At 52.1% G+C, this 23,892-nt stretch overlaps 1 protein-coding gene across 15 annotated transcripts in view; it reads right to left on the minus strand.

The window, feature by feature from the left end:
- The window catches only part of PRDM11 (PR/SET domain 11), a 79,635-nt gene that overhangs the window by 36,537 nt on the left and 19,206 nt on the right, over nucleotides 1–23,892 (minus strand). For 6 of the 15 annotated variants that reach the window (XM_036097714.2, XM_078058136.1, XM_036097710.2 and 3 more), the window contains 3 exons: nucleotides 10,262–10,386; nucleotides 9,772–9,875; nucleotides 8,906–9,168 (listed from right to left, as the gene is read on the minus strand). The exons of 1 other annotated variant lie outside the window; for it this stretch is intronic. In XM_036097714.2, the coding sequence (XP_035953607.1) occupies nucleotides 8,906–9,168; nucleotides 9,772–9,875; nucleotides 10,262–10,380 (486 nt within the window). In that variant the 5' untranslated portion in view covers nucleotides 10,381–10,386. Of the gene's footprint in view, nucleotides 1–8,905; nucleotides 9,169–9,771; nucleotides 9,876–10,261; nucleotides 10,387–10,991; nucleotides 11,289–20,080; nucleotides 21,089–21,493; nucleotides 21,650–23,892 lie in introns of those variants that run through there. 8 more of the 15 variants (XM_078058132.1, XM_078058128.1, XM_078058131.1 and 5 more) reach the window with 4 other exon arrangements.

A 23,892-nucleotide genomic window follows, 5' to 3' on the forward strand; every position in this document is an offset into this window, starting at 1 on the left:
GCATGATGCTAAGTCAAATAAGTACAAAGACAAACACCGTATGATCTCACTTATATGTGGACTCTAAAAAAGAAAAACACCAAAAGCTGAACTCCTAGATATGGAGAAGAGATTGGTGGTTGCCAGAGGCAGAGGGTGGGGAGTGGGGAGTGAAGATGATCAAAGTGAAATAAGTAAGCCCTGGGTATGTAACAGACAGATTAGTGACTATGGTCATCATATACTTAAAAAGTCACCTCAATAGGACACAGGGGAGAAACGCCACCACAGAAGAAGTGCTGAGAAGACAAGGAATGGTGAAGGTCAAGTTAGGAGCTCCTTTACACTGGAAATACTGGGCCAATCCTAAAGAGTTTTTCATGCGCTTCTATTCCAAAATAATAGATTTTGAGAACAACAGTTCCAGCCAAAATTGGTTCACCAGCATAATACATATTTGCGGGGAATCTTTGGCTCGGTTTGTGATTCATAACCAAACGACCAGCATTTGTCAAATAGTTATACAAGGCAAGCCCATTTAATGCTTCTGATCTTAAGAGGAATCTTAAGATTGACGTACATACTTTTATTCCTGGAAAAGCTGATATTGAATTGATAGTGTTTTAAGGATCCATCACATCTTAGAACACGAGAAAAGCAACTCTTTTCTAGCATCATCTTCCACTCTTCCTTCTAAGCACACTCTGTCCTTCCACTATCCCCTATCATCTTTCCCCCCTCAACATCACCCGTGCTCCCCGCTGCAACTCATCCCTCAAAACCTAGTTCAGGCCTAGAAGCAAGGAGACCGTGCACACACTTAGTGCCCAGGGATATAGAGTTCTGCACACCATTTCCACTAAAGCAAATTAGGGCTCCTGGGAGAGATGGCTAGAACATCTTTTTGCACCAGAAAGTAAGAGAAGTATGAAATTAATGACAAGGAGCCAGTCTGAATGGGCTCCTGCTGGCCAAATCTAGGGCAATTTAAACATCAGAATGAATAATGACAAGAATGGACTAGAACACACGGAAGAAAAAAAAAGATTCAAGAGTCCATCCTGATGCTAAAAATAACTTTAAAAATGAGGGATGGGGTGGAGGAGAAAGTTGAGCACCTTTCTCTTTCTTTCTTTTTTTTTTTTGGCAGAAGGATGTCATGTAGTAAATGTAGAATGTAAATCATTTTAAACTATGAATAATAATTGATGATGCAGGCAAGAATCATCAACAGTAATGCTAAAACCACTGGGTAAAAGATAAGACAAACTGACCTCACATGCTTCCTGCTATCTACAGGGACAAAGACACAACATCCTTTGTGCCAAAAAGCTACAATCTGAATCTATCATGAGGAAACAATCAGGCAAACCTAAACTGTGCAACGTTCTGCAAACAACTGCCCAGGACTTCTCCAAAGAGTCAATATCCTGAGAGAGAAAAAAAAGGACGCAGGGGAGCTGTTCTAGAATAAAGGAGACTAATGAGACATGACAATTAAACGCAGCGTGTGATGCTTGAGTGGGTCCTGGATGGGGGACAGACTGTAAAGGCCACTTCCCCAGGGCCACTGGGAAGATGTGAATATGGATTGCAGTTGAGACAGTATCATATTCATGGTTAAATTTCCTGCATGTAATAATTCTATTGTGGGGACATAGGACAGGGGTCAGCAAACTACTGCTTGCAGTTCAAATGCAGCCCCCTACCTGCTTTATACAGGTGGTGTTGGCATTTTTTTTAATGATTACAAAAAAGCTTTTTCATATTAATTTCATTTATACGATTTTATGTATGAAATGTAGATGAAATGTGAATTGCATTTGAAATTACGTGATGTTCACATTTGGCTTTCATAAATAAAGTTTTATTGGAACACAGCCGCACTCGTTCATTCCCGTAGCGTGTCTGGTGGCTTTCGCCCTGCAACAGCAGAGTGGTGTAGTGATGGAGAGCGCGTGCGTGGCCCATAAAGCCTGATGTCTAGAACCATCTCTCAAGCAGCTCAGAACACAAAACAGAACAAAACAAAACAAAAAAGAACGTGTGTGTGCGTGCACGCACCTGTCGGTATATACAGAGAGAGATTCAAGCAACTGTTTTAAAATGTTAGCAATGGGTAAATTAGGTGCAAACAGAAATGAGCAAACAAGCATGGAAAGTATCTGCTCATACGTACACAAACACACACACAAGCCAACCTGTCTCAAATGTTCCTTCTTTTCTTCCTGGACAAGCCCGTTATTCGTCCCAGACAAGCCTGTTATTTTTGCCTTCTCTGAGCTCTCCCCAACTCGGTGACACCTGCCTGCTCCCACTGACATCTCGCAACATCGCAACGGTCTGCCTCTACTTCCCTCTATCCCTCGGGGGTTTTCAGCCTCTGTCCTGGAGGCTGTGTCACGAGCTTCGGCACGTCCAATTTCCAAGTTTCAAAATAAATCTCCATTTTACCACGGAACTTGAAATGAAAAACACTGGAAATACCACTTCACCTCGGGTCCCCCCAGAACAGTAGGAGTCTCGCAGGTGGAGGGGCTGACCGACAGCAGGTGAACAATGCCACCATACGGCGTCCACATTATAAGGACCCCCGGGAAATCTCCCGTCCAGTGTCAGTACCCAGAAGGGCAGACTCCCCAGGAGATAACTAGGGACTTTTTGCGACATGGACACTTCTGGCACTGGGAGCTGACCAGGCCTGCCTTTTCCCCAGCGGCTGCCAGATTTGGACCCCCTATAGCTAAAAGTGCATACATGGGTCATTATGGTCTGCATTTTTAGCCTCATTCCTGGCTCTGCTTAGGGTCTCCGCCCTTGCTTTTATTTATTCTGTCTCTCCAAGTTTTAATATGCTATGATGTTCTATTTTATGTGTCCTGCTAGGCTACCCTAAATTCCTTCTGGAACAAGACCGAGTCTAAACGAGAAATGTAAATAGACACCCTGTGCTGGCCTCCTCTTTCTTCCTCCCGTTACCAAACCACATGGCTGCCTGCCCTCCCAAACACCTCAGGCCTGCAGCAGCGTCGCTGGCTGCCAGTGGCTGAGGATGGCCTGGCAACCCTGGCAAGGATTTCTGGGATTTATCATTCCCAATAAGATGAGAAGGCAGAGGAAGGGAACATGTCTTTTCTAAGCAGCCAGAGATGAGGGCAAAACTCTGGCAGAGGAGGCCAGGCCGTGGAGAGATGCGAAGCGGACATGGCCACTGGGTCCATCTAAATGCAGGCCCTGGCCCCTGGGACCAGCTTTCCTCTGGGTTGAGGGGAGACAGAGAGGGAACCAGTGCTGGGCAGAAAGGATGAGTAGAATAAAGTCAACCGAGGCCAGCAGGGAGGCATAGGGGAGATAAGGAAGGAAGGAGGAGAAGGCCCAGGAGGCAGAACCGAGAGGGTGGGTTCTGGAGTTGAAACTGCTGGGTTGGAACCCCGGCTCAGCTACTCATTAGGTGTTTAGCTTTGTGCAGAATGACTTCCCTCTCCAGGTCTCAGTTTTCTCAGCAGTACGATGGGTAGAATAGTATCTACTTCACGGGGGCATCAAATGAGATCATGCTGTCAAGTGCTGAGCACAGACCCAGAAACATCGTAAGTGCTCAAGAAACGGGAACTGGTGCTTATCCTTAGCTCCACCGTTATTTCTACTGGAGTAGAGCGTACACATTGAGGCGTTGTAGAAGGAAACATGTTGTGCTGGATGAAGGCCAGAGCTTTTGAAGGCAAGCAGAAGGTCAAGAAAGGACATCGAGTATGGCTCTGAGACAGGATTTGACAACTGAATGCAGTTTATTGGGGATACGATGCTTCCAGATTGTGGTCCAAAATCAGTGCTGCAGTTCACCCCACCTTTCCCCCCTCCCTGCGTTCAACCAACCTCACTGCTGCTTTTCCCCATCTGAAACCCTGACTGAGGACACATGTGCACACGTGCTCGCGCGCGCGCGCACACACACACACACACACACGGGCCCTGCTTTCTTGAGCCATTTTGCACATCTGTTCTCTCAGGGGCTTCAACGCCTCTCACTTCTCTGGATCACAAAGGTCAGAGCCTCCACATGGTCCCGCGACCTCCAGCCACTCCTCCGTCCCCGCACCCATCCACATGTCACAGCTCACAGCTCCAAGGCCCTAGGAAGGAACCTCCAACGGAGCAACAGGGCTGGCCCCTGGGCCCTGAACTGCAGGCCACGCCCACTCTCGACTGGTAGAGCTGGTCTACGACCAGGCTGCAAACTCCAGGGATTCCTCCTCTCCCTTTTCTCCAGACCCCAGCCCCATGCCGGGCCCACATACTCGGGCAAGCTGCCCGAGACGCTAAGTTTGCCCAGCTGGGCTGTCCCAAGGTGTAGGTTCTTGTGGGCAGGGGAGGGAGCACAGCCCTAGATTTTCGCCTCTGCTGAACTTCTACCCATCCTTCAAGACCCATCTCCAATCTGCCCAGTCAAAATCCACTCCCCTCCGCCCTGGCCCTACAGCCTTGTACAAGTACTACAACCACCAGCAGCCGACACCCTGCCTCGGTTTACTTGGTTACTTGCTTACTTGGTTGGGAACAGGCCTCCTCGCCTCCCATCCTTAAAGCCTGGCATCGTGGAGAAGCCACGGTCTACCATGTGTCAGCCGCGGGAGGTGGGGATCACGTGCTTAACCTCCTCAGTCCCGGGTTCCCTCATCGGAACCAGGAGGCCAGCAACCTTCGCCTGCAGGGCTGTCAGAGGGGGAACGTGGCACGCGGCTGGCCTAGAATCATTGCTCACAGCAGCCAGACTTCTAAAACAAGCCATCCACCCTTGCTGGCTCTCTCCTCACCTCCCACTCACACCTCCATCCCCAGCAGCATGGCTTCCATCTCGAAACTGCCCGTGGCCAGGACACAGAGCCCCGTGCCCTGCGCAAGCCCAGCAGCCCTCAGTCCTCCTACTTCTCTGCCTCCAGGCCCCCACCGCCCATCCCTTCCTAGGGCCTCAGCTGCATCCATTCACGTGCTTCGTGTCCCTTACGCCCAGACCCCTGTCCTCGGCTGACCTGCATGCGCCGGCGTGCCCCTGGACAGCCCACCTGCGCGTCTCATGGGCACAGGCACCTGCAGCTCGCTCACCCCACCTGGACTCACCTTCACCGCTCCCCTGGCTCAGGCCAGCTCTCTCCACCTCTCCGCATGTGTTAGCAGATGTCCCCCCCAAGACATACAAGCGCACTGCATTCACTTCCTATCACTTCTTAACAAACTGCCACAACACCGGGGCTTCAACACCGCCCGTTTATTATCTCACAGTTCTGGAGATCAGGAGTCCTACAAATCAAGGTGTCGGCAGGGCTGAGTTCCTTCTGGAGGCTAGCGGCAAGATTCTACTTCCTTGCCTTTTCTAGCTCCTAGAGGCTGCCTGCGTTCCTTGGCTCCTGGCTCCCTCCTCTATCTTCAAGGCCAGCGGGATAACATCTTCCCATCTTTTCTGAGTCTGACTCTCTTGCCTCCCTCTTATAAAAATGCTTGTAATTCCAAGGGGTCCACCCTGATAATCCAAGATAATCTCCCTATCTCAAGAACCTTAATGTAATCTCCTCTCGAGAGTCCCTTTGGCCATAGACGAGGACATATACACGGGATCCAGGGCTTAGGACATGGCCATCCTCAGGGGGGTCATGATTAGGCCTACTGTACTTCCCTCCCTCCAACTGCTCTGAGCCTCTAGGATATCCCTCCAGTGACAGAAAAGATGTTGACCCACCTCCCTTCCGTAGGCAACGTCTCCATCTGAACCTTCTCGGTGATAGAACAGCTTGTCCACCACGCCTCATCGCTCCTCTAGCTTCAATTAGCCCTCCAGGAGGACCCCCCAACCAGGTTTTTCAAAGAAGTTAACGTCTTTCTCTGAACAAAGCTCCCTGCCCCCCACGTCTGCCTGCAGCCATCCCCTCCCAACTCCTGTCTCTCCTCCACTGATCTCCACCCAGCTCTACTGGTCACCCGGGTTCTAAGAGCGTTCCCGTCTGGCCACTCTCTCGAAGGGCTTCACCACAGCACCATCGGCCACTGAGGCCGGACCATTCTTTGTTGTATGAGGCTGTCGCGTGCATTATGGAAGGTTCAGCAGCATCCCCGGCCTCTGCTTCTAGATGCCAGTAGCGGATCCCCCCCCCGCCAAGTTGTGACGGCCAAAAATGTCTCCAGACGGTACCAGACATCGGGGGCAGCGCGGGGGAGCCAAGGGCCCCAGGTCGAGAACACTGTCTGACAGGAACAGTTCTTGCTAAGGTGGCCGGTGACTTCCCCGGCACTAAATCCGACGGACACTTCTGAGCCCTTCTCTTGTTGGCTGTTCTGGCCTCCCCACCTCTCGGGCTGCAATTCCTGTCACCCTTGCAGGATCACGCAGGATCCCCTCCTGGACTGCTAATGGCTGACGTTCCTCAAAGCTTCCCCCAGGCCCTCTCCACCTCTCGTTCACCTGTTCTCCCTGGGGGCTGCCCTCCACACCCCCGGCCTCAGGGACACCTGTGCACAGGTGACTCAGGCGGTGACACCTCCAAACCTGCTCTCTAAGCTCCGCACCCATGTAGCTAACTGCCTAGTTGACAGGGCCACTGGGGACCTTGCCATCACTCCCAACTCAGCGAGTCCAAAACCAGGATGGGGATCTTGCCCTCCGCCCAGGCCCCGCCCTGCATTCCACTTCTCAGAGATACCTTCCCGACCTGTTGAGAGCGGAACACTGAAGGACTTGTTCTGGCCAATTCCCTCTCCCTTACCTAGGCCGATCAATCTGTTTCCAGAGATCACTCTTGCTCATGCTGAAAGAGGTCACAAACCAGTTCACCTGTCTCCATGTCGCCACCCCACCCTAGCTCAAGCCTCCACTGTCACCGATGTAGAGAACGACTGTAGCCCTCTAACTGGGCTGTGGGTATCCATTCTCCACCAATGCCCCCACCCCTGATCTGTTCACCAGGCTGCAGCTAAAGTCACTCTTTCAAAACATAAACGAAACTTCTCATGGTTCTTAAAGAGCAAAAGTCCCAGTTTGGTCTACTGGGCCCTATACATCCAAGCTTCTGTCTCCCCCTCCCAGCCCCTGTGTTTGCTGCACTCCAGGCACGATGACCTTCTTCTAGTTATGCAAACATGCCATCTTCTCTCCTGCTACAGGGCCTTTGTACATGCTGTTCTGTCCATCTGGTGGGTATTCTCTCCCCTCAATCACAGCTCCACCATCAGGAAGCCTTTCCTGACTTCTGGCCACATCAGTTCCTCTGGTTGTTCCCTTTTCTCCTAGCCTCACTGTCTCTTCATCATCTGAGTCATGATTTTACATTTACTTATCTTATTCTTTGATTCATTCCAGCTTCCCCACAATAAGCTCTATGAGGGCAGGACTGATGTCTGATCTGGCCCATCGCTCTATCTCCGAGGCCAGTTCAATGCTTAGCACAAAGAAGCCCCACAAGAAGGGTTTAATTAATGACTAATGAATGATCTTGTTACTCCCTAGCCCAACTTTCTCTACTGGCCCCACCTTCCTCCATCTCTGTTCAAGCTTGACTCCTGAGAGTCGAGAGTCATCCCTAACAATCCTTCCTCTTCAGATCTTTACAAACTCTCTTTCTCATTTCCACATCCCATCCATTAATAAATCTCAGAGACTCTCCTTCCTAAGTCTCTTGCAAATGTGCCTGCCTCTAGCACCTGAGTTGAAACCAGCATCTTTTCTGACCTGAGCCCCCCACCCAAGCCTCCTACCCATCCCAGTTCTCCATTCTGCAACCTAACCTCCCCATTCTGCAAGGCCTCTGCCTGGCCCGCTTCAGTGGCTTCCCCTGGCCCGCAGGAGAAGCACACACTTACCCTGACTTATGAAACGTAGCGTGATCTGCCCCTGCCTCCTTCTCTGCTAATTTCTCACCACGCTGACTCTCGGGCTCATTGCTAGAACCACACCGGACCCGTTGGAGTTTCTCTCGCTCAGCTGCTCTGTGTGCCTACAGCATTCTTCCGTGCCCCGTCCCCCAACTGCTACTCATTCCTCAAGTCTCGAGTTGAAGGAAATCCTGCCCAAGCTCCTCAAGTAGGCCAACGACAACAATTATAATAGCTGATATTCACCACATGCTTCCCGAAGGCAGGCACGGATCTAAAAACTTCATAGTATTGACCTATTTCGTCTCCACCATCAACTATGATAATTCTCTTACAGAACAGGCACAGAGAAGTTAAATGATTCATCGAAGGTCACATTTGATAGTAAATAGCAAATGAACTTGGGCTCTAGGCCCCAGATCCCCGAGCACCACGAACACCACCATCTCCCTCTGCTCCTAGAGTGTCCTGTCCTCCCCACTTCCATAGCAATGATCACATGTGCACGTACCTGTCCAGCACCTGTTCTCCCCACCAGACTGTCCACTCCCTGAGAGCAGGGGCCATGTTCTCTGGCACCCAGCCCAGCACCCGGCATCACTGCTCTTTGGGCTGAATGCCATGCTCTGCATTCCCACAGCCCCCAGACCCAAGTCACCCACTCCAGAGGAGGGCCCGGGTCAACCCTTTGTAAATGCCATAGAATGGCCCGCCAGACACACACACACACACACACACACACACACACACACACACACACGAACATTCACGGGGAAATCGCCCTGAGTTCTTCCCTTCCTGGCTGGCCGGCCATGGACTCCCTAGGGCCCCACCACTGATTCTGCCGACCCCAGCCAGATGGGCCCCTCAGCACGGCCCTCAGCCACCCAGGGTGGCAAGCCACTCAGCTAGGGCAAGGGGATAGCGAGATCCGTCATCCCAGCATCCCGGAGTGATGGCAGAAAAGCTCTCGGGGCCAGACTGGGCCAGCGTATGGCTCCCCCTGCTGGTCTCCTTCCACGCTCGCTAGCACCCTCTCCCGCGGCGCAGGCCAGGGAACACTCACCAGCCAGGAGAAGCAGCCAGCTGATTTGTCCTGGGTGGAGATCTGCCCCTCATAGGGGCCGAAGATGTGGCCCTTGGGGATGACCTCATTTATGCATCGCACGTCATTCTCCCCACTGGCTTCCTTGACCACCTCCATGCCCTGCGGGATGGTGAGGGCAGCCCTGTCTGGGATGCCCACGGGCACTGGCGTGTCGGACACAAACACTGGGGGACCGTGGTTCGGGCACTCATCCACAAAGTACTCCTGGCAGGACTCGCAGACTGAAGGGACGGAAAGAGCGAGAGAGCCTCAGTTGCTGCAGGGAGGCAGGACGCCCACGGCGGAGGCTGAGGGGCTCCAGGGAGGCCCACCCTGAGGACGGCATCGAGCAGTGAAAAGCACACTGCGTGGTACCCACGAGTCCCGGCCCTGGCTCCACCCCAGCCAGCCACAGGCCCCCGAGTCTTCAGTGGTAAAAACCCATTACCCTCCCTGGGGGCTCAACGGACAGGCCCGCCAATACGGAGGAGACCAGGAGCTCCCTTTGTTTTAAGTTTACAGCGCAGCTTTGGAGTCAGATGGGTCTGGATTGGAACTGCAACTGTGTGCATCTGAGGTCTGTGGGACCCGAGGCAGGGTCCTTAGCCCCCACCAAGCCCCGGTATCCTCACCTGGAAGATGGGACCAATAAGAGCCACCTCAGTGGTTCAGGGTGAGGGTTAACGGAAGCCTGGATCCGTGTCTGATACATCATAGGCGAGTGCCTATCATTAGTCTTAGGCTGCAAATTCCCTAAGCAGAGGTGGGGTGGCGGAGGGGGGGCGGGAGCAGGGTGAAGGGGTGAAGGTAGGAGAAAGCCAGGAACAGCCCCAGGCTCCACTTACACCAGAAGTCCACTTGCTGGAAGCTTTTGGGCATGATGAGCTCACGCTTTCCCTTCAGTTTCTTGGGCTCCATTTCCATGGTTGAGGGGTCTGGTCTCCTAGAGCTGGCCAGGCCAGAGGCCAGGAAAGGAAGCAAAGAAGCCATCAGAGAGTGGGAGGCTGGTGGACAGAGAAGCTGAGGACCCGGCCAGGAGGCCACGGGGACTCGGGGATGCGGGGCAGGTGGAGGAGTCCCAGCTGGGCTGCCTGCTCAGTGCAGGGGATCGTGAAAAGGTAGGAGTTCTGAGACCTGGGCCTAGGCCTTCTAGGGCCACTGCGTGGGTTCTTCTAGTCTTCTAGAGCCTGCGCTCGCTCATGTCTGCTCCCAGGAGCTGCCCAGAGCAGGTGAAGGACGGTGGGCCAGGAGTGGGAACTCTCCCCAGGGCGTCCAACCAACCCAGCCCCGAGATTCCCCACTTCTCCCTCTCCTGCCCCCACACAAGGGCCTCACCAGGGCTGGCCATACTCCTGGTCTCGGAGTGGTGAGCAGACCTCGGTCTTCACCACGGTCACCATATCCCCCACGGCCGCCTTGGTCTGCGCCAGGCACTCCTTCATGTTGTCAGTCATTCTGTCCTGGGGACGCGAAGGCGGGTCCAGCACAGGAAGAGGATCAAAGAGACAGGGGAAGAAGGGTGAGTGTCAGAGAGGGCAAGCGGGGGTCCCGTGGAGTCTGGTTACCCTCCCTGCCATCCCCAGAGGAAGCGCTTGAGAACAGAGACAACAAAAACAGCTGTAGCCCGGCCAAGAGGAAATGCCATTTCTATCCCGGGCTGGTCCTGGGGACGACTGGAGCCACCAGCCCCACGGGGTCAGAGGCCGACGCGCAGCTCAGGCCAGGGGGCAAGACTGGATAGCACAGCCTGGACCCCAAGACCAAAGGGCAAAGGGTATGAGGAATCCACAGGAGTCTCCGCACAAGAGTCCGCAATGGGGAGCAGGGGAGGGACGACTCAAGTCCAGCTGGGGCCAAGGGGGACTGGCAGATGAAACGGGCCCCTCAGCGCCGCGTCGCGCAGCCCCCTCACCCAGAGGCTGCCAGGGAATGCAGCCAGGCCCGCTTTGCCAGCTCAGGGCAGGTACAGGCGGGGCCTGGGGGTCCTGGTGCGGGTTGGCGGGCCAGCCTTGACTCCAAACCCCACCCGCTCTGTCTAGGGGAGTCTCCCCAGCCCGCCGCTTACCGCCCTCCTCCACCACCGCGCCGGGCTTCAGCCCCTCCCTCGGCACCCCGGGGTCCTCATGCCAAGCCCGGGGACACTCTTCGGGCCAGGGTGGCGCGCGGCTCTGGCTGGGACCGCGCTCGCGGCCCGGGACTGGGCGAACAGCGTGTGTGACTCACTACCCGGGGCCCCGCTGGCCACACCCCTGCTCCTCGGCTAATCAGCCCCCTGCTCCCCACCGGGGCCCCAAAGCCGGCGGCGGCTGGGAGGGGTGCGGGGAAACACGACGGCCTGCCCCCTCCTCCGAGCCGGCGGGGCCGGGGGGCGCGCGGAGGGGGGCGGGGGCTGCCCGGGCGGGCCGAGCCGCCCCGCCCCGGCCCCCCCCCCCGCCCCCGCAGCCCCGCGGGGCTTCCCGCCCGCGTGTCCGGCGGGGAAAGTGTGAGGTCCCGCGGCCGGGCGCAGGGGCGGCGCGGGGGGCCGGGGAGGGCGCGGGCCGCTCTCTCCCTCTCACCAACCTTCCCGGCGGGGAGCTCCCTGCCCTGCCCGGCCCGGCCCTGCCCAGCGCCGCCCCCCGCCCGCCAGGCCCGGCATTCCTTGCGGGGGCATGTGGCTTCTTGCCGGCCCCGGGGGCACGCAGTTGGCTGGCGGCCGGGAGGGGGGCGCGCGGGGAGCGGGAGGGAGCGGGCGCCCGGGAGGGGCGGCGGCGGGGGCCCGCCCGGGGGGGAGTCCAGCCCCCCCCCGAGGGCCGGGGGGCGCCGGGCGGGCGTCTGGGGTGGCGGGGACCACGGGGGATGGGGGGGGGCCGGGCCGGGCCCGGAGCGGGCGGGCGTGCGGAGCGGCTCGGCGACGTGCGCGGGCGGCCCCCCGCGCTCCCTCCCTGCGGCCGCAGAGGACTCGGCGTGGCTTCGGCGGGGCCTGTGGCGAACGGGGCGACACCACCGATCCCTGCCCGCCGGGCGCGCCGCACGCCGCCCCTTTCCCACCTGCGCGGTCCAGGGTGGGAACCGGGCGCCTGCAGCGGTGGGGGGGGGGGGGCACCGACCTCCTGGCCCACGGAACGGCCCCCAGCGGCCACCGGTCAGGGAACAGGGGTTGAGGTCACCGAGGCAGGAACATAGGGCAGGAAGATGTCGAGGGACTCCCCCAAGGTCACGCAGTCCATTCCTGATGGAATCCAGACTGGAGCCTGGGGCCTGCTGTGAGTAAACTGGAAACAGGAGAACCCCCAGATTCAAGCATTATGTTTCAGGTCTGGTTCACCTCCATGCCACACTCTCAGCCCAACTTCTTCCAGAAGGATCACCAGGATCACCCTGGGGTGGGATCAGGCCAGGTGGGGACAAGGTCCTATGGATTTGTAAAGGATCACTGAACACTTCTTCCCAGAGGAGCACTTCTCTCTCAGATGGGCAGCATTCACATACAACACATCCTGAGGTAGTTAAGTCTGGTGGTTAGAGGCCTAGGTCCCCAAAGGAGCACTGCCTATGTTCAAATCCCAGTGATTGGCTGTGTGACCCCTGGCAGGTGTTAGGGACTGAAAGTTTGTGTGCTCTCCCACCCCAATTCATATGTTGATGTACTAACCCCTAATGTGACTATATTTGGAGACAGGGCCTGTGAGGAGGTGATAAAGGTTAAATGAGGTCATAAGGGTGGAGCCCTAATCCAAAAGGAAGAGACACCAGAGCACGCGTGCTCTCTCTCTCTCTCTCTCCACCAGGTGAGGACGAGAGGGCATCAGTGTGCAAACCAGGAAGAGAACCAGCAACCTGGTTCCTCCCCGGGAACCGAATTGGCTTGCACCTTGTTCTTGGACTTCCAGCCTCCGAAAGTGTGAGAAATAAATCTTGTTTAGGCTACCCCATCTATGGCATTTTGTTAGGGCAGCCTGAGCAGACTGAGACAGCGGGTTATCCAGCTTCTCTATGCTCCCATTTGTTCATCTGCAAAATGTGGCCCACGTTAGATAATATCACAGACATTGCCGTATGGAAATGGACGAAGATGAGTTTGGAGGGGTTAGGCACGGTCTCTTGCAAATCTGCACATGAAGAAAGCTGATCAGGAAGGTGGGTATGAGTGACCTCATTAAGGGGTGGCTCTGAATTCTCTTCATTGGATTGGATTTGGTTTTTTTTAGTCAATCATTTGCAGACTCTGGCACTTTATTAGAAACAGACTACTTGGACCATTTTGCATTTCTCCTGCTCTGGCCCCTCTATCCTTCACCAGCACGCCCTCCCCCTGCCCCCCCGCCACATTCACCCTGCCATGGCACCTGTGAACTTGCTGTGTCCTCTACTCTGAGCACACCTGAAAAACTCCTACGGATCCTTCAGCCCTCACTGTTGTTCCCCACTCCACCCCCACCATAATACCCTCTCCAGCCCCATGTCCCTTTCCTTATGGCACTTGTCACCCTTAGAACAGTCTTTTGTTAGCATGATTGTTTGATCAATACCTGTTTCCCATAATAGATGATAAGTTCCATGAGGGCAGGCACTTTTGCTCACCACTGAATAGCCAGGTGCCTGGTACCAGGGCAGAAGTAGTGAAAGACAAGCAACTCGCCAGGGCATAAACTTTAAGGAGACACGCCCTCTTGGGTCATGCACTTGCAGGAATGGCACCTGGAAGTGAACGCGTCCTTGAATTTGGCACCTTAGCGGCCTTCTTGCCTCACCCTAGTCTCAGCCTTGCCTAGCACATAGTGCATTCTCAATATTTACCAAATGAATGACCAAATGACCCATGTCGCAATTCACCACCCCCTTTAATAGGTCCTGCTGGCCCCCCTGAGAATCTCAACTCTTAAAGAGATCTCAGAAGGGAAGACAGGGTGGGTGGGTTATTGTTTTGAATCCTCTTCTCTTCGGGGTGCTCTCAGTGATCTTGGCCGGTGGGTTGTCCGGTGGCCCGGTGGGTGAGGCTGGCTTTGAGAGGCAGTGAGGTGCAGCAGAGAGTGTGATGGGTTAGACTCATGAGTCCTGGACCTGAACGTGACAGGAAGTCATAGAGTGTATGCTGTGAGCATGCGCACATCACTTAAACTCGCCAGGCCTTAGTGTCTTCCTTGGTAAAGTGGAAATCGTCATAATTGCCAGGTAATCCCCAGGAGGAATAAATGAGGTAAAGGCTGGGGCGAGGTCTTGGCAAGAGCCAGTGCTGCAGGTCTGTAAAGGATATCAGTATTAAGCTGGCCGCCCAGAGGCAAGGGGTGAGCAGGAAGAAGATGCGGGGGGGGGGGGGCACAAAAAGAGGAAGGGAAGGAGGGAAAAGAAGTAGTTAGAGAATAAAGGATGGAGGAGAAGAAGGAGAGAAGGGAGGGAGAGCGAGGAAAAGAGACAAGGAGCCACTTTTCTAAGTCTTAAACGGAAAACCATCCCCTCTAAGAAAAGCATTCATTTGTATCTCAAAGTAGAGATGTCTACCAGCCATTTCCTTTCATGTCTTATTTTTCATTTACATTCCACCTTCATCACGTGAAAGAATCGTGATGACTTGAAACACAAACACATAATACTCAGCAGAGATTTCATGGAGAGAGATTGATGCCAATTATACCAAGAATCTGTTGTAAGATGGTTAGTGATCTAGCCGCCTGTTCAGTTCTGAGCTTCCTGGCAGCTAGAGCAAAAAGGGAAATATGATGAGTTACAGAGTACTCAGTATTTGACACTTACTTACTGACTGCACAGTTAAGTTCTCTCCATTCTTGGAAGAGTCCAGCTGCCTGGTGAACCAGAACCCAGCCTCGCTTGCATGACTGATGGGCTTTACAACTCCCTTCTGCGTCTGTACTGAAGGCTGTGGGGGCAGGGTGGGATGTGGCAGGACTTCCATTTGGGAAGAGAGGGAGAGAGAACACCCCAGGCTAGTGTCCTTCATTGGGTCCATCTCAGCGGGCACGGTAGAGCCTGAGCCAGCTGAAGCTCCAGCAGCTGTTTCTGCAGTCTGCTCTGGACCTGTTCACCCGCTGAGGGGCTTGGGGGAGGGGTGGTCAGCAGGCCTCATGGAGGCTCCAAGCTGCTGGCAATGCTCCCTCTCAGCTGGCTCCTCTGAGTCTGCACACGCAGAGATTAGGCATGTTGCAAACCCAGCAATGAGATGCAAACCCAAGAGGAGGGGGCAGAATGCAACTCAGGAGGCAGCAGCTCTGTTTTCACCCTTGGCGGGGTGCCAGGGTCCTGGAATGCCCGGCAGCCAATGTGGCCTGAGGACTGGGAATCTGTGCCCACTTGGTTTCCCTCGCGGCTGGCACCCTGAGAATGTGACGGGTCCACTCCGGGACCAGCACGGCATCCTATGTTGTTGCCTCTGATAACCAAGGGACAGTAGATTAGAGGGCTGGCCCAAGTCACACAGGGACCCAGGCTGGGTATCCCAAGCTCTGGGTGTCAGTCCTGGCTGTGCCGTAAGTTTTTTAGGTGACCTCGCGCCAAGTTCCTTCCTGCCTTGCCCTGAGCCTCAGTCTCCCCTTCTTGAAGAATAAAAGGTCCAACTCGGTTCTTAACAGTAAACCACAGGGGTAATGGAGGAAGAGCATAGAATTATTACAGGGAGTTGTTGAATTAAATGCCCAGCAAGCACTGCCTATAAATAGAATAAATTGTATGCCTTTAATTTACATGTAAGACAGATTTGTAAATGTATGTGGATACTTTTAGGATGAACAAATAATACATTTATTTTAAAATGTTACTGAATTCATAGGTAGACAAAATCTACCATGCCTTTGGTTAATCAAATGATACCAGCACAGCCACTTACAAGCTATGTAACCTGGAGAAAATTAACCACTCCTACCTCAGTTTCCCCATCTGTCCAATGGGACTGAGGTCAGAACCTATCTCATAAGGCTGTTTTACACAGCATAACGCCTGGCGTATAATAAGCACTCCATAAATATGAGTTCTTATTATCATTCAATTTATTTGTTGTTTTAAAAGTAGAGCAGGCATCAGGTGGGCACATTGATGAAAAAGTTTTGACATTAAAAAGGGGCCTTTATAAGCAGTTACTACCTTTAGGAGAGAAACACTTTTAAAAAATCTGAACTATAAAGATGCTCATCCCAATAGAAAAAAATGGAAAATAATATTTAAAAAGCAATTTATAGAAGAAGACAAATGGCCAATATGCCTTATGGAAAACCACAAAACTTTAATACCCAAATAAATATAGATTAAAATAAACATCATTTTTCCTCTATTAAGTTAGCAAAGATTAAAAAATCTCAATAATATTCCAGGTTGGCAAAAGTGTGGAGGAAATACCCTACATACCCTCCTGGTTGGAAAAATTAATTGGTACAACCTTTTTGGAGGGCGATTTAGCCACACATATCAAAAGACTTGAAATGAGCAAAACATTCGTAGGAGCAACCCCATATCTAGGAATTTCTCCTAAGGACATAATTAAGTTGTGTGCAAAGATGTACCCCCAAGGCTGTCCTCTGCAACACTATTTTTAGTAGCAAAAAACAAAAACAAAACAAAACAAAAAAAAACACCAGGGAAAAATGTACACCTTGAAAACAGGAGAGAAGTTAATATATAGCACACAGTGAAATATTAGACAGCAATTAGCAGTGCTTTAGAAGAATATTTATTGACATGGAAACACATGCTCAACACACTGTTAATGAAAAGTGAAAGTCACTAAGTGAAAGAAGATAATTTGAAAGGCTCCCTGCTGTATGATTCCAACTATAGGACATTCTGGAAAAGGCAAGACTATGGAGGCAGTAAAAAGTTCAGTGGTTGACAGGGGTCAGCAGGAGGGAGGGATGAATAGGCAGGAGCACAGAGGATTTGTAGGGCAGTGAAACTACTCTGTGTGATACCATAATGGTGGACACATGTCATCATACGTTTGTCTAAACCCATAGAATGTCCAGCACCAACAGGGAGCCTTGATGTAAACCACGGACTCTGGGCGATAATGATGCATCAGTTGTAACCCCCACAGCGGGGGCAACAGCGGGTGTGTGGGGACAGGGGGAATGTGAAAACTACACTTTCCCCCTCACGTTACTGTGAATCGAGAACTTCTCTAGAAAGTAAAATCTATTTTTAAAAATGAAAATTGTGAAAAGATAGATACAAAGTAATCCCATTTTAGAAATATATTCACATATGGATTTGCACACACAGGTCTGGGAGGATGTATTCTGGGGGATCACTTGCAGTTGGTTGGCACAGTGTGTTAGGAAGAGTTTCTCTTTTCTTCATTTGGCTTAGGAGGAAAAAAAAGTCACTTAAAAACTCTTTCAAGGAACTCTATCATCATTTAATTTAGAAATTGCTGGAGAAGATAAGGCCTAAGGTTCTGCCATCCTCACACACTTGTGATTGGATGCTGAGACCCAACCAATTGGTTGGGAGGACGGACTCCAAATTAGAGACTGAATACCAGGCCCATTTGATGAATGAATGCAAATTGACTGATGGATCTGTAAGGGCCCTGATATTTCTACCACGAAAGACTTCTTTTTTTACTTTGCTTTGTGATTCCCATTTTGAAAGATTTTGTCTACCGAAAAGACTGTATACGTTGTATAATCATTCATTCATTTTCGGGGCGCCTGGGTGGCTCAGTCAGTTACGCGTCCAACTCTTGGTTTCGGCTCGGGTCACGATCTCAGGGTCATGAGATCCAGCCCCGCGTCGGGCTCTGTGCTTAGTGGGGAGTCTGCTTAAGACTGTCTCTCCCTCTCCTTCTGCCCCTCCCTCTGCACACACACTCTCTCTCTCTGTCTCTAAAATAAATAAATCTAAAAAAAAGAATTCATTCCTTTTCCTAGCTTTTCCTATACACACTGGTATGTGATAACCAGGGTTAACACAGTGGTTAGTTGCTATCATCCTAAGCAAAAGGAGAGAGATCTGGCATGCTCATTCATTTGTCCTGCTGATTACAGGGAACTGTACAATGTTCATTAAGCTTCTTTATGTTTACAAAATAGTTCGGTGGGTCGATTACTATGCAGCTATGAGACTAAACAAACCACAACTACATGCTACAGTATGTAGTCACAACGCTGAGAAATGAGACCCCACAGAGTACATACAGTATAATTCCATTTATATAAAGTTTTAAAAAAAAAAATGGGCAAAACTACGGTGTTAGAAGTGTTTGCGGAAAGAACTGGGAAGAACTAGAAAGGGGTAAGCAAGGGGCTTGTCAGATGCTGGTCATGCTCTATTTCTTGATCTTGGTGCTGGTCCACTGGGTGTGTTAAGTTTGTGAAAATATATTGAGCCGTGCTTTTATAATATGTGCATTTTTCTATATGTATTTATACGTTAGTAGGAACAAAGGAAAAATATCTGCAGGGGCCCTAAGGGTCAAGAGCTCCCATGGGGGAAACTCTGACCCAGCGCAGCCCCTGATTTTGCAATTGGAGAACTGGGGTCCAGCCAGTGAGGCTCCTGATTGGGTTTCAGGCCTTCATCTGCAGAGCAGTTTCCAGCCAGCACAGCTGGCTTGGGGCGGGGGTGGGGGGTGGGGGGGCAGGAGAACACATTCTCCCACGGTGGTCCCTCCTACAGAACCTTTTAAAGGTAATAGGTTGACTCCATCATTGATAAGATTTTGATAAAAAGAGAGGTTGGGAGAGGTTCCCGAGTCAAACACAGAAGGTGGTCAAGGGTGGCACCTTTTTTTTATGTGTTTGATTCTTACGGAGTCACTGCTGGTGGCTTACCTGGATCCCATGCCCCCATTCCTCCCCACTAATAGAACTGGACATTGTTCAGGTGCCACACCTCCCTCCCAGGACCTACCGAGATTCAGGAGAAGCTGAGCCTACCCTCAGCTGCAGGTGTGGGCTCCGATTAACCTAAGCCAATTACGGTGATACCATCCCCCTCCCCAGTTATTAGATCATGAACCTGGCCTTTCATTCATCAGCACCTGACATTCCCCCAAGGTCGGACACCTGACATTCCCCCAAGGTCGGACACCTGACCTACTTAGGCCCATCCAAGGGAAGAAAAGGGCTTCTATTTCATGACTTGGACAAGAAAGCATGCGGCCTCTGCTACAAACAGCAGGCATGTTGTACAAAGGGCTTTGGCGGGAAGCAGCCTCAGGATGAAGCTAGTACAGCAGAGCAGAGGGAAGGTGTGGGATGTATAATAAGTAATATATTTGTTCTTTGTCCCCAGTTCCTGGCAGAGAGGACCTAAAACCCTTGGAATTTCCCAAGTGATAGGAGTGTCTTTTGTTATTCATAAGGAGCCCCTTTCTAGCTCACCTGAGTCTATGCTAATAAGTGACTAAGGGTGGGGCCCCTACAGAGCCTCTGGATGGGGCTGGTCACGGTCACCCCAACCCGAGAACCAGAACCTAGATTAGAAAGTTAGAACCTCCAACCCCACCCACTGACCTCCTGGGAGGGGAGGGGGCCTGGAGATGGAGGTCTACAAAAATCCTTTGGTTTTTAAACTGAAGTATAGGGCGCCTGGGTGGCTCAGTCATTAAGCATCTGCCTTTGGCTCAGGTCATGATCCCAGGGTCCTGGAATCGAGTCCCACATTGGGCTCCCTGCTCCACGGGAAGCCTGCTTCTCCCTCTCCCACTCCTCCTGCTTGTGTTCCTGCTCTCGCTATGTCTCTCTCTGTCAAATAAATAAATAAAATCTTAAAAAAAATTAAAATAAAATAAACTGAAGTATAATGGACATAGACAGTATATTCGTTTCGGGTGCACCGCGTAACGATTTGATATCTGCATATATTGCGAGATGATCACAGGAAGTCGAGTTAACATCTATCATGGTTACGGAATTCGTTTTCCTGTGATGAAAACACTTAAGACCTACTCTCTTAGCAACTTTCAAATATGCAACACAGGGTTCTTAACTACAGCCACCATTACACATTACATCCCCAGCACTGCTTTATTTTATAAATAAGCTAGTCATAAAATAAACTAGAAGTTTGTACCTTCTGTCTCCCTTCTACCCATTTCACCTCACCACCCCCCCCCCACCCCCGTCTGGCAACCAGCAGTCTGTTCTCTGTATCTATGAGCTTGGTTTTGTTTCGTTCTGATTCCACATCTAAGTGAGATCCTTCTGTGTTTGTCTTTGTCTGACTTACTTGACTTAGAATAATGCCCTCAGGGTCCATCCATGGTGTCACCAATGGCAAGATTTCATTCTTTCAGATGGATAAATAAGATTCCATTGTATGTCTCTACCACATCTTCTTTATCCACTCGTCTGTCGATGGGCACTTGGGTTGTTCCCAAGCCTTGGCTCTTGCAAATTGTGCTGCCGTGGACATGGGGGTGCAGATATCTTTTCCAATCGGTGTTTTCATTTTCTTTGGGTAAATACCCAGAAGTGGAATTGCTGGATCATAGGGTATTTCTATTTTTAATTTTTCTGAGGAACCTTCATATCATCCTCCACAGTGGCTGCACCAATTTCAATTCCCAAAGCAGTGCACGAGGGGTCCCTCTCCTTCACCTCCTGGCCAACGCTCGCTCTCTCTAGCCTTCCTGATGACGGCCATTCTGGCAAGTGTCGGGATAGCTCATTGTGGTTGTGATTTTCATTTCCCCGATGATGAATGATGATGACTCATGTACCTGTTGGCCCGGGCCTCTTCTGTGGAAAAAGGTCTATTCACATCCTCTGCCCATTTTTTAATCGGATTGTTTGGTTTTTTTTTGTTTTTTTTTTTTGCTGTTGAATCGTAGGAGTTCTTCACATCTTTTGGAAATGAATTCCTTTCTCTGATAGATGATTTGCAAATATTTTCTCTCATTCAGTAAGTTGCCTCAAAAATTCTTGAGCAACATTCAGAGAGCTTCCGGGGTGGTGAACAGGGGGTGGTGCTGGGAGGGTTAGGGTACCCTTTATCATTAGCCAGTGATTGTCCATAAAGCACTTTCCTCAGTTCTGTAGTCATTCTGGCAAATCATAGAACCTGAGGAGGAGGTGGTGGAAACCCCTGACTTATGTTGGTCAGAAACACGGGTGTCCCAGGACTCGCAGCTGGTGTCTGAAGTGGGGACCATCTTGTGGGACTGAGCCTTCCATCTGGGGGATCGGTGCTCACTCTGGGTCGTGAGGTTTAGAACCGAAGGGAGTCATTGGGCACCTAGTCGGTGTCAGAGAATCAGAGAATTGGTTGGTGTTGGACAACGCCTCAGAGACCGGGACTTGGACTGACAATGGAATCGACTGCTTCTGGAATCTGCCCTACTTCTGCACTTCCTTTTAGGCCCCTGTGTCACTCAAGCCCCTCCAGGACAGGCCTCTACTCGACGCAGCCATCACCATCCGCACCACAGGGACAGGCCCCCACCACCCTGCTCTGGCTGGAGTCCAGAACTCTGGCTGCACCTCTGTGAAGAGTCGGCCTCCATGCTGCCTCGGCCTCCAAAGGGGCAGATCAGGAGGGCCTGCGGCATCTCACCCCAGTCACGGCTCTCCCCTAAGCCCACGGCCTGACCTGAAGCTCTAACCGGAGCCCTCCCTCCGCCCCCCTCTCTCTCTCTCTCACCGCACGGCTGGTGGGAGCAGAAGCTGGTGTATTTATGGAGCGCAGTAGAAGCCTGGGAACCTTTTAAAAGATGCACATAATCTTCTGTCCTCCAATTTCACTTCTAGGAATTTCACTGAGACACATCATGTGTAAGCGTGTTCACTGCAGCACTGTCTAGAATAGCAAAAGACTGGAAATAACCAACGAGTCCAATCAAATGGGCCCCTGCTCCACACCCTCCTCGGAGCCCCATCGCGTGCCCGGCACCCAGCACAGCTCTCCAGAGCGACCTTGTTCCTACCGCTGTGCCCCTTGCTCCCACCACGGCCAGAGGGGCTGCCCTGCTCAGCCCACCACGGGGCATGGCTCCCGGCTGGTGCCTTTTCCCTCTGCCAGGAAGCCTCCTCCCCCAGATACCCGCAGGGCTCTCTCCCTCACTCCCTTCAGGCCTTTACCCCCTGTCACATCCTCTGCCCCCTGATAGAACTGCAATCCCCCCGACAAGTCCTATCCCGCTTTCCTTGCTTTAGTTTTCTCCTGCGCTCGACTCACACCAGCAAATGTACATAGCACTCATCTACAGTCTTTGCTCTCTGTCTCCCCAACCAGAATGTAAAGGCCAGGAAGGCAGAGATGTTTATCCTCCGTTGATTGCTGTATCCCCTGCAAGTAGGACGGTGCCTGGTGCAAAGTGAGCACACGATAAACATTTGTTGAATGGACTACATAATTGGTGGTGAAAACAAAACCAAGGTAAAGCCTGTTTGCATAATGAGAGAGGCAGCAACGAGTGGTGGTTGACAGCATAGGTCCTGGCGCCCGGCTGCCGAGGTTCAACTCCTAACTGCTTCCCTTAACACTGTGTGATGTTGGGGGGGTTCCTTAGCCTCTCTGTGCTTGGGGGATATGAATAGCACCTACTTGGTAAGGCTCTTTGGAGGAGTAAATGAATTAATATTTGCAGTATACTTAGAATGGCATCTGACACAAAAGCGAGTAAGCTGTATAAATGTTATATAAAATAAACGTGCCCTGGGGCACCTGGGTGGCTCAGTCGTTAAGCATCTGCCTTCAGCTCAGGTCATGATCCCAGAGTCCTGGGATCGAACCCCGCATCGGGCTCCCCACTCAGCAGGAAGCCTGCTTCTCCCTCTCCCACTCCCCCTGCTTGTGTTCCCTCTCTCACTGTGTCTCTTTCTGTCAAATAAATAAATAAAATCTTTAAAAAAAAAAAATAAACGTGCCCTATTTTAATAAAATAGAAAGGACATACACCTGTATACGTGCTCACGTCTGCACGGAAGAGCTCTGAGCTGTGACAGCTGCTAGGGCTGAGGCCTAGTGGAGGAAAGGGCCTTACTTCTTACCGAGTTTTCCACCAGATGCGTGCATTTCTGATTGAAAAAACAGATTAGTAATGCCTCTGAGTTATTGATTACAGAGCAAGAAGTTTATTACACTTTTCTATCGTTTTTGCAAAACAACAAATTTTAAAAGGCATCTTAGTATTCATGGTTAAAAAAATAAGCTGCAGGCTGCCCTGCCACCTCCCAGGCAGGGAGCAGAAGGGGGGAAGGCATCTGCTGATGGAGGAGGGTGGAAAGAGGGGGCTCCTCCCTACCACTTGCTGGCCCCCTGGAAGGGGACTCTGAAGTCCACACCAATTCCCCAAGGCCGACCTGGCTCCAAGATCCCAAGTACCAAGTTGAGCACAGACACATAAGGCTTGGGGGAGAAGGAGGGGTGCCTGTGGAGGGTTGGGGTCCGGCTGCCCCCAGTGTAGGGTCTCTGGGCTGGGGCTGCCAGGGCCTCGGGGAGGTCACACTTGCCAATGATGCCATGGGAGGGTAGGAGGTCATGCGTGAAAGAGGCCTGGATGTGTAGATTCATTTAAGGGTGGTCAGGGCAATACCGCGCTGATGGCTCGCCCGGGATGGCAGATCCTGGAGACCCCCAGGGCCTCTAGTTTGGTCAGCTCCTCAGGTCCCCTCCCCCATGATGCTAATGAGGAAGGCAAGGCAGGGAGTTGAAGCCATCTCCACCCAAGTCCCTCTGGCTTTTAAGGAGTAGGCCTGGGGAAAGTGAGCTTTCGCATCCCACCGCCTGCCCCCAGACCACTGGATCCAAGGGCCTCCTTTCTTGGCTAGGAGACGGAGGCCCCGAGTGGGAGTGACTTGCTCAAGGCCTCCCAGAGGAAGGTGGTGGGAGATAGGAACCCACCGCCATGGTCTGTGCTGGGCAGCCGCCCCTCACCCAGCCCTCCTTTCTCCGGCCCCTGTCCAGGGTGTCCTGCACATTCTCAAACTTAACACTTCCCCTGCCCCAAGGAGCTGGAGCCTCCATTTAGCAAGGTAGGGCCCTGGGGAAACCCCACATGGTGTTTTGGCTCCAAGGAAAGGGTCCCACTGCACCATGAG

The sequence above is a fragment of the Halichoerus grypus genome, chromosome 11, assembly GCF_964656455.1.
Source record: "Halichoerus grypus chromosome 11, mHalGry1.hap1.1, whole genome shotgun sequence".
Classification (NCBI taxonomy): Eukaryota; Metazoa; Chordata; class Mammalia; order Carnivora; family Phocidae; genus Halichoerus; species Halichoerus grypus.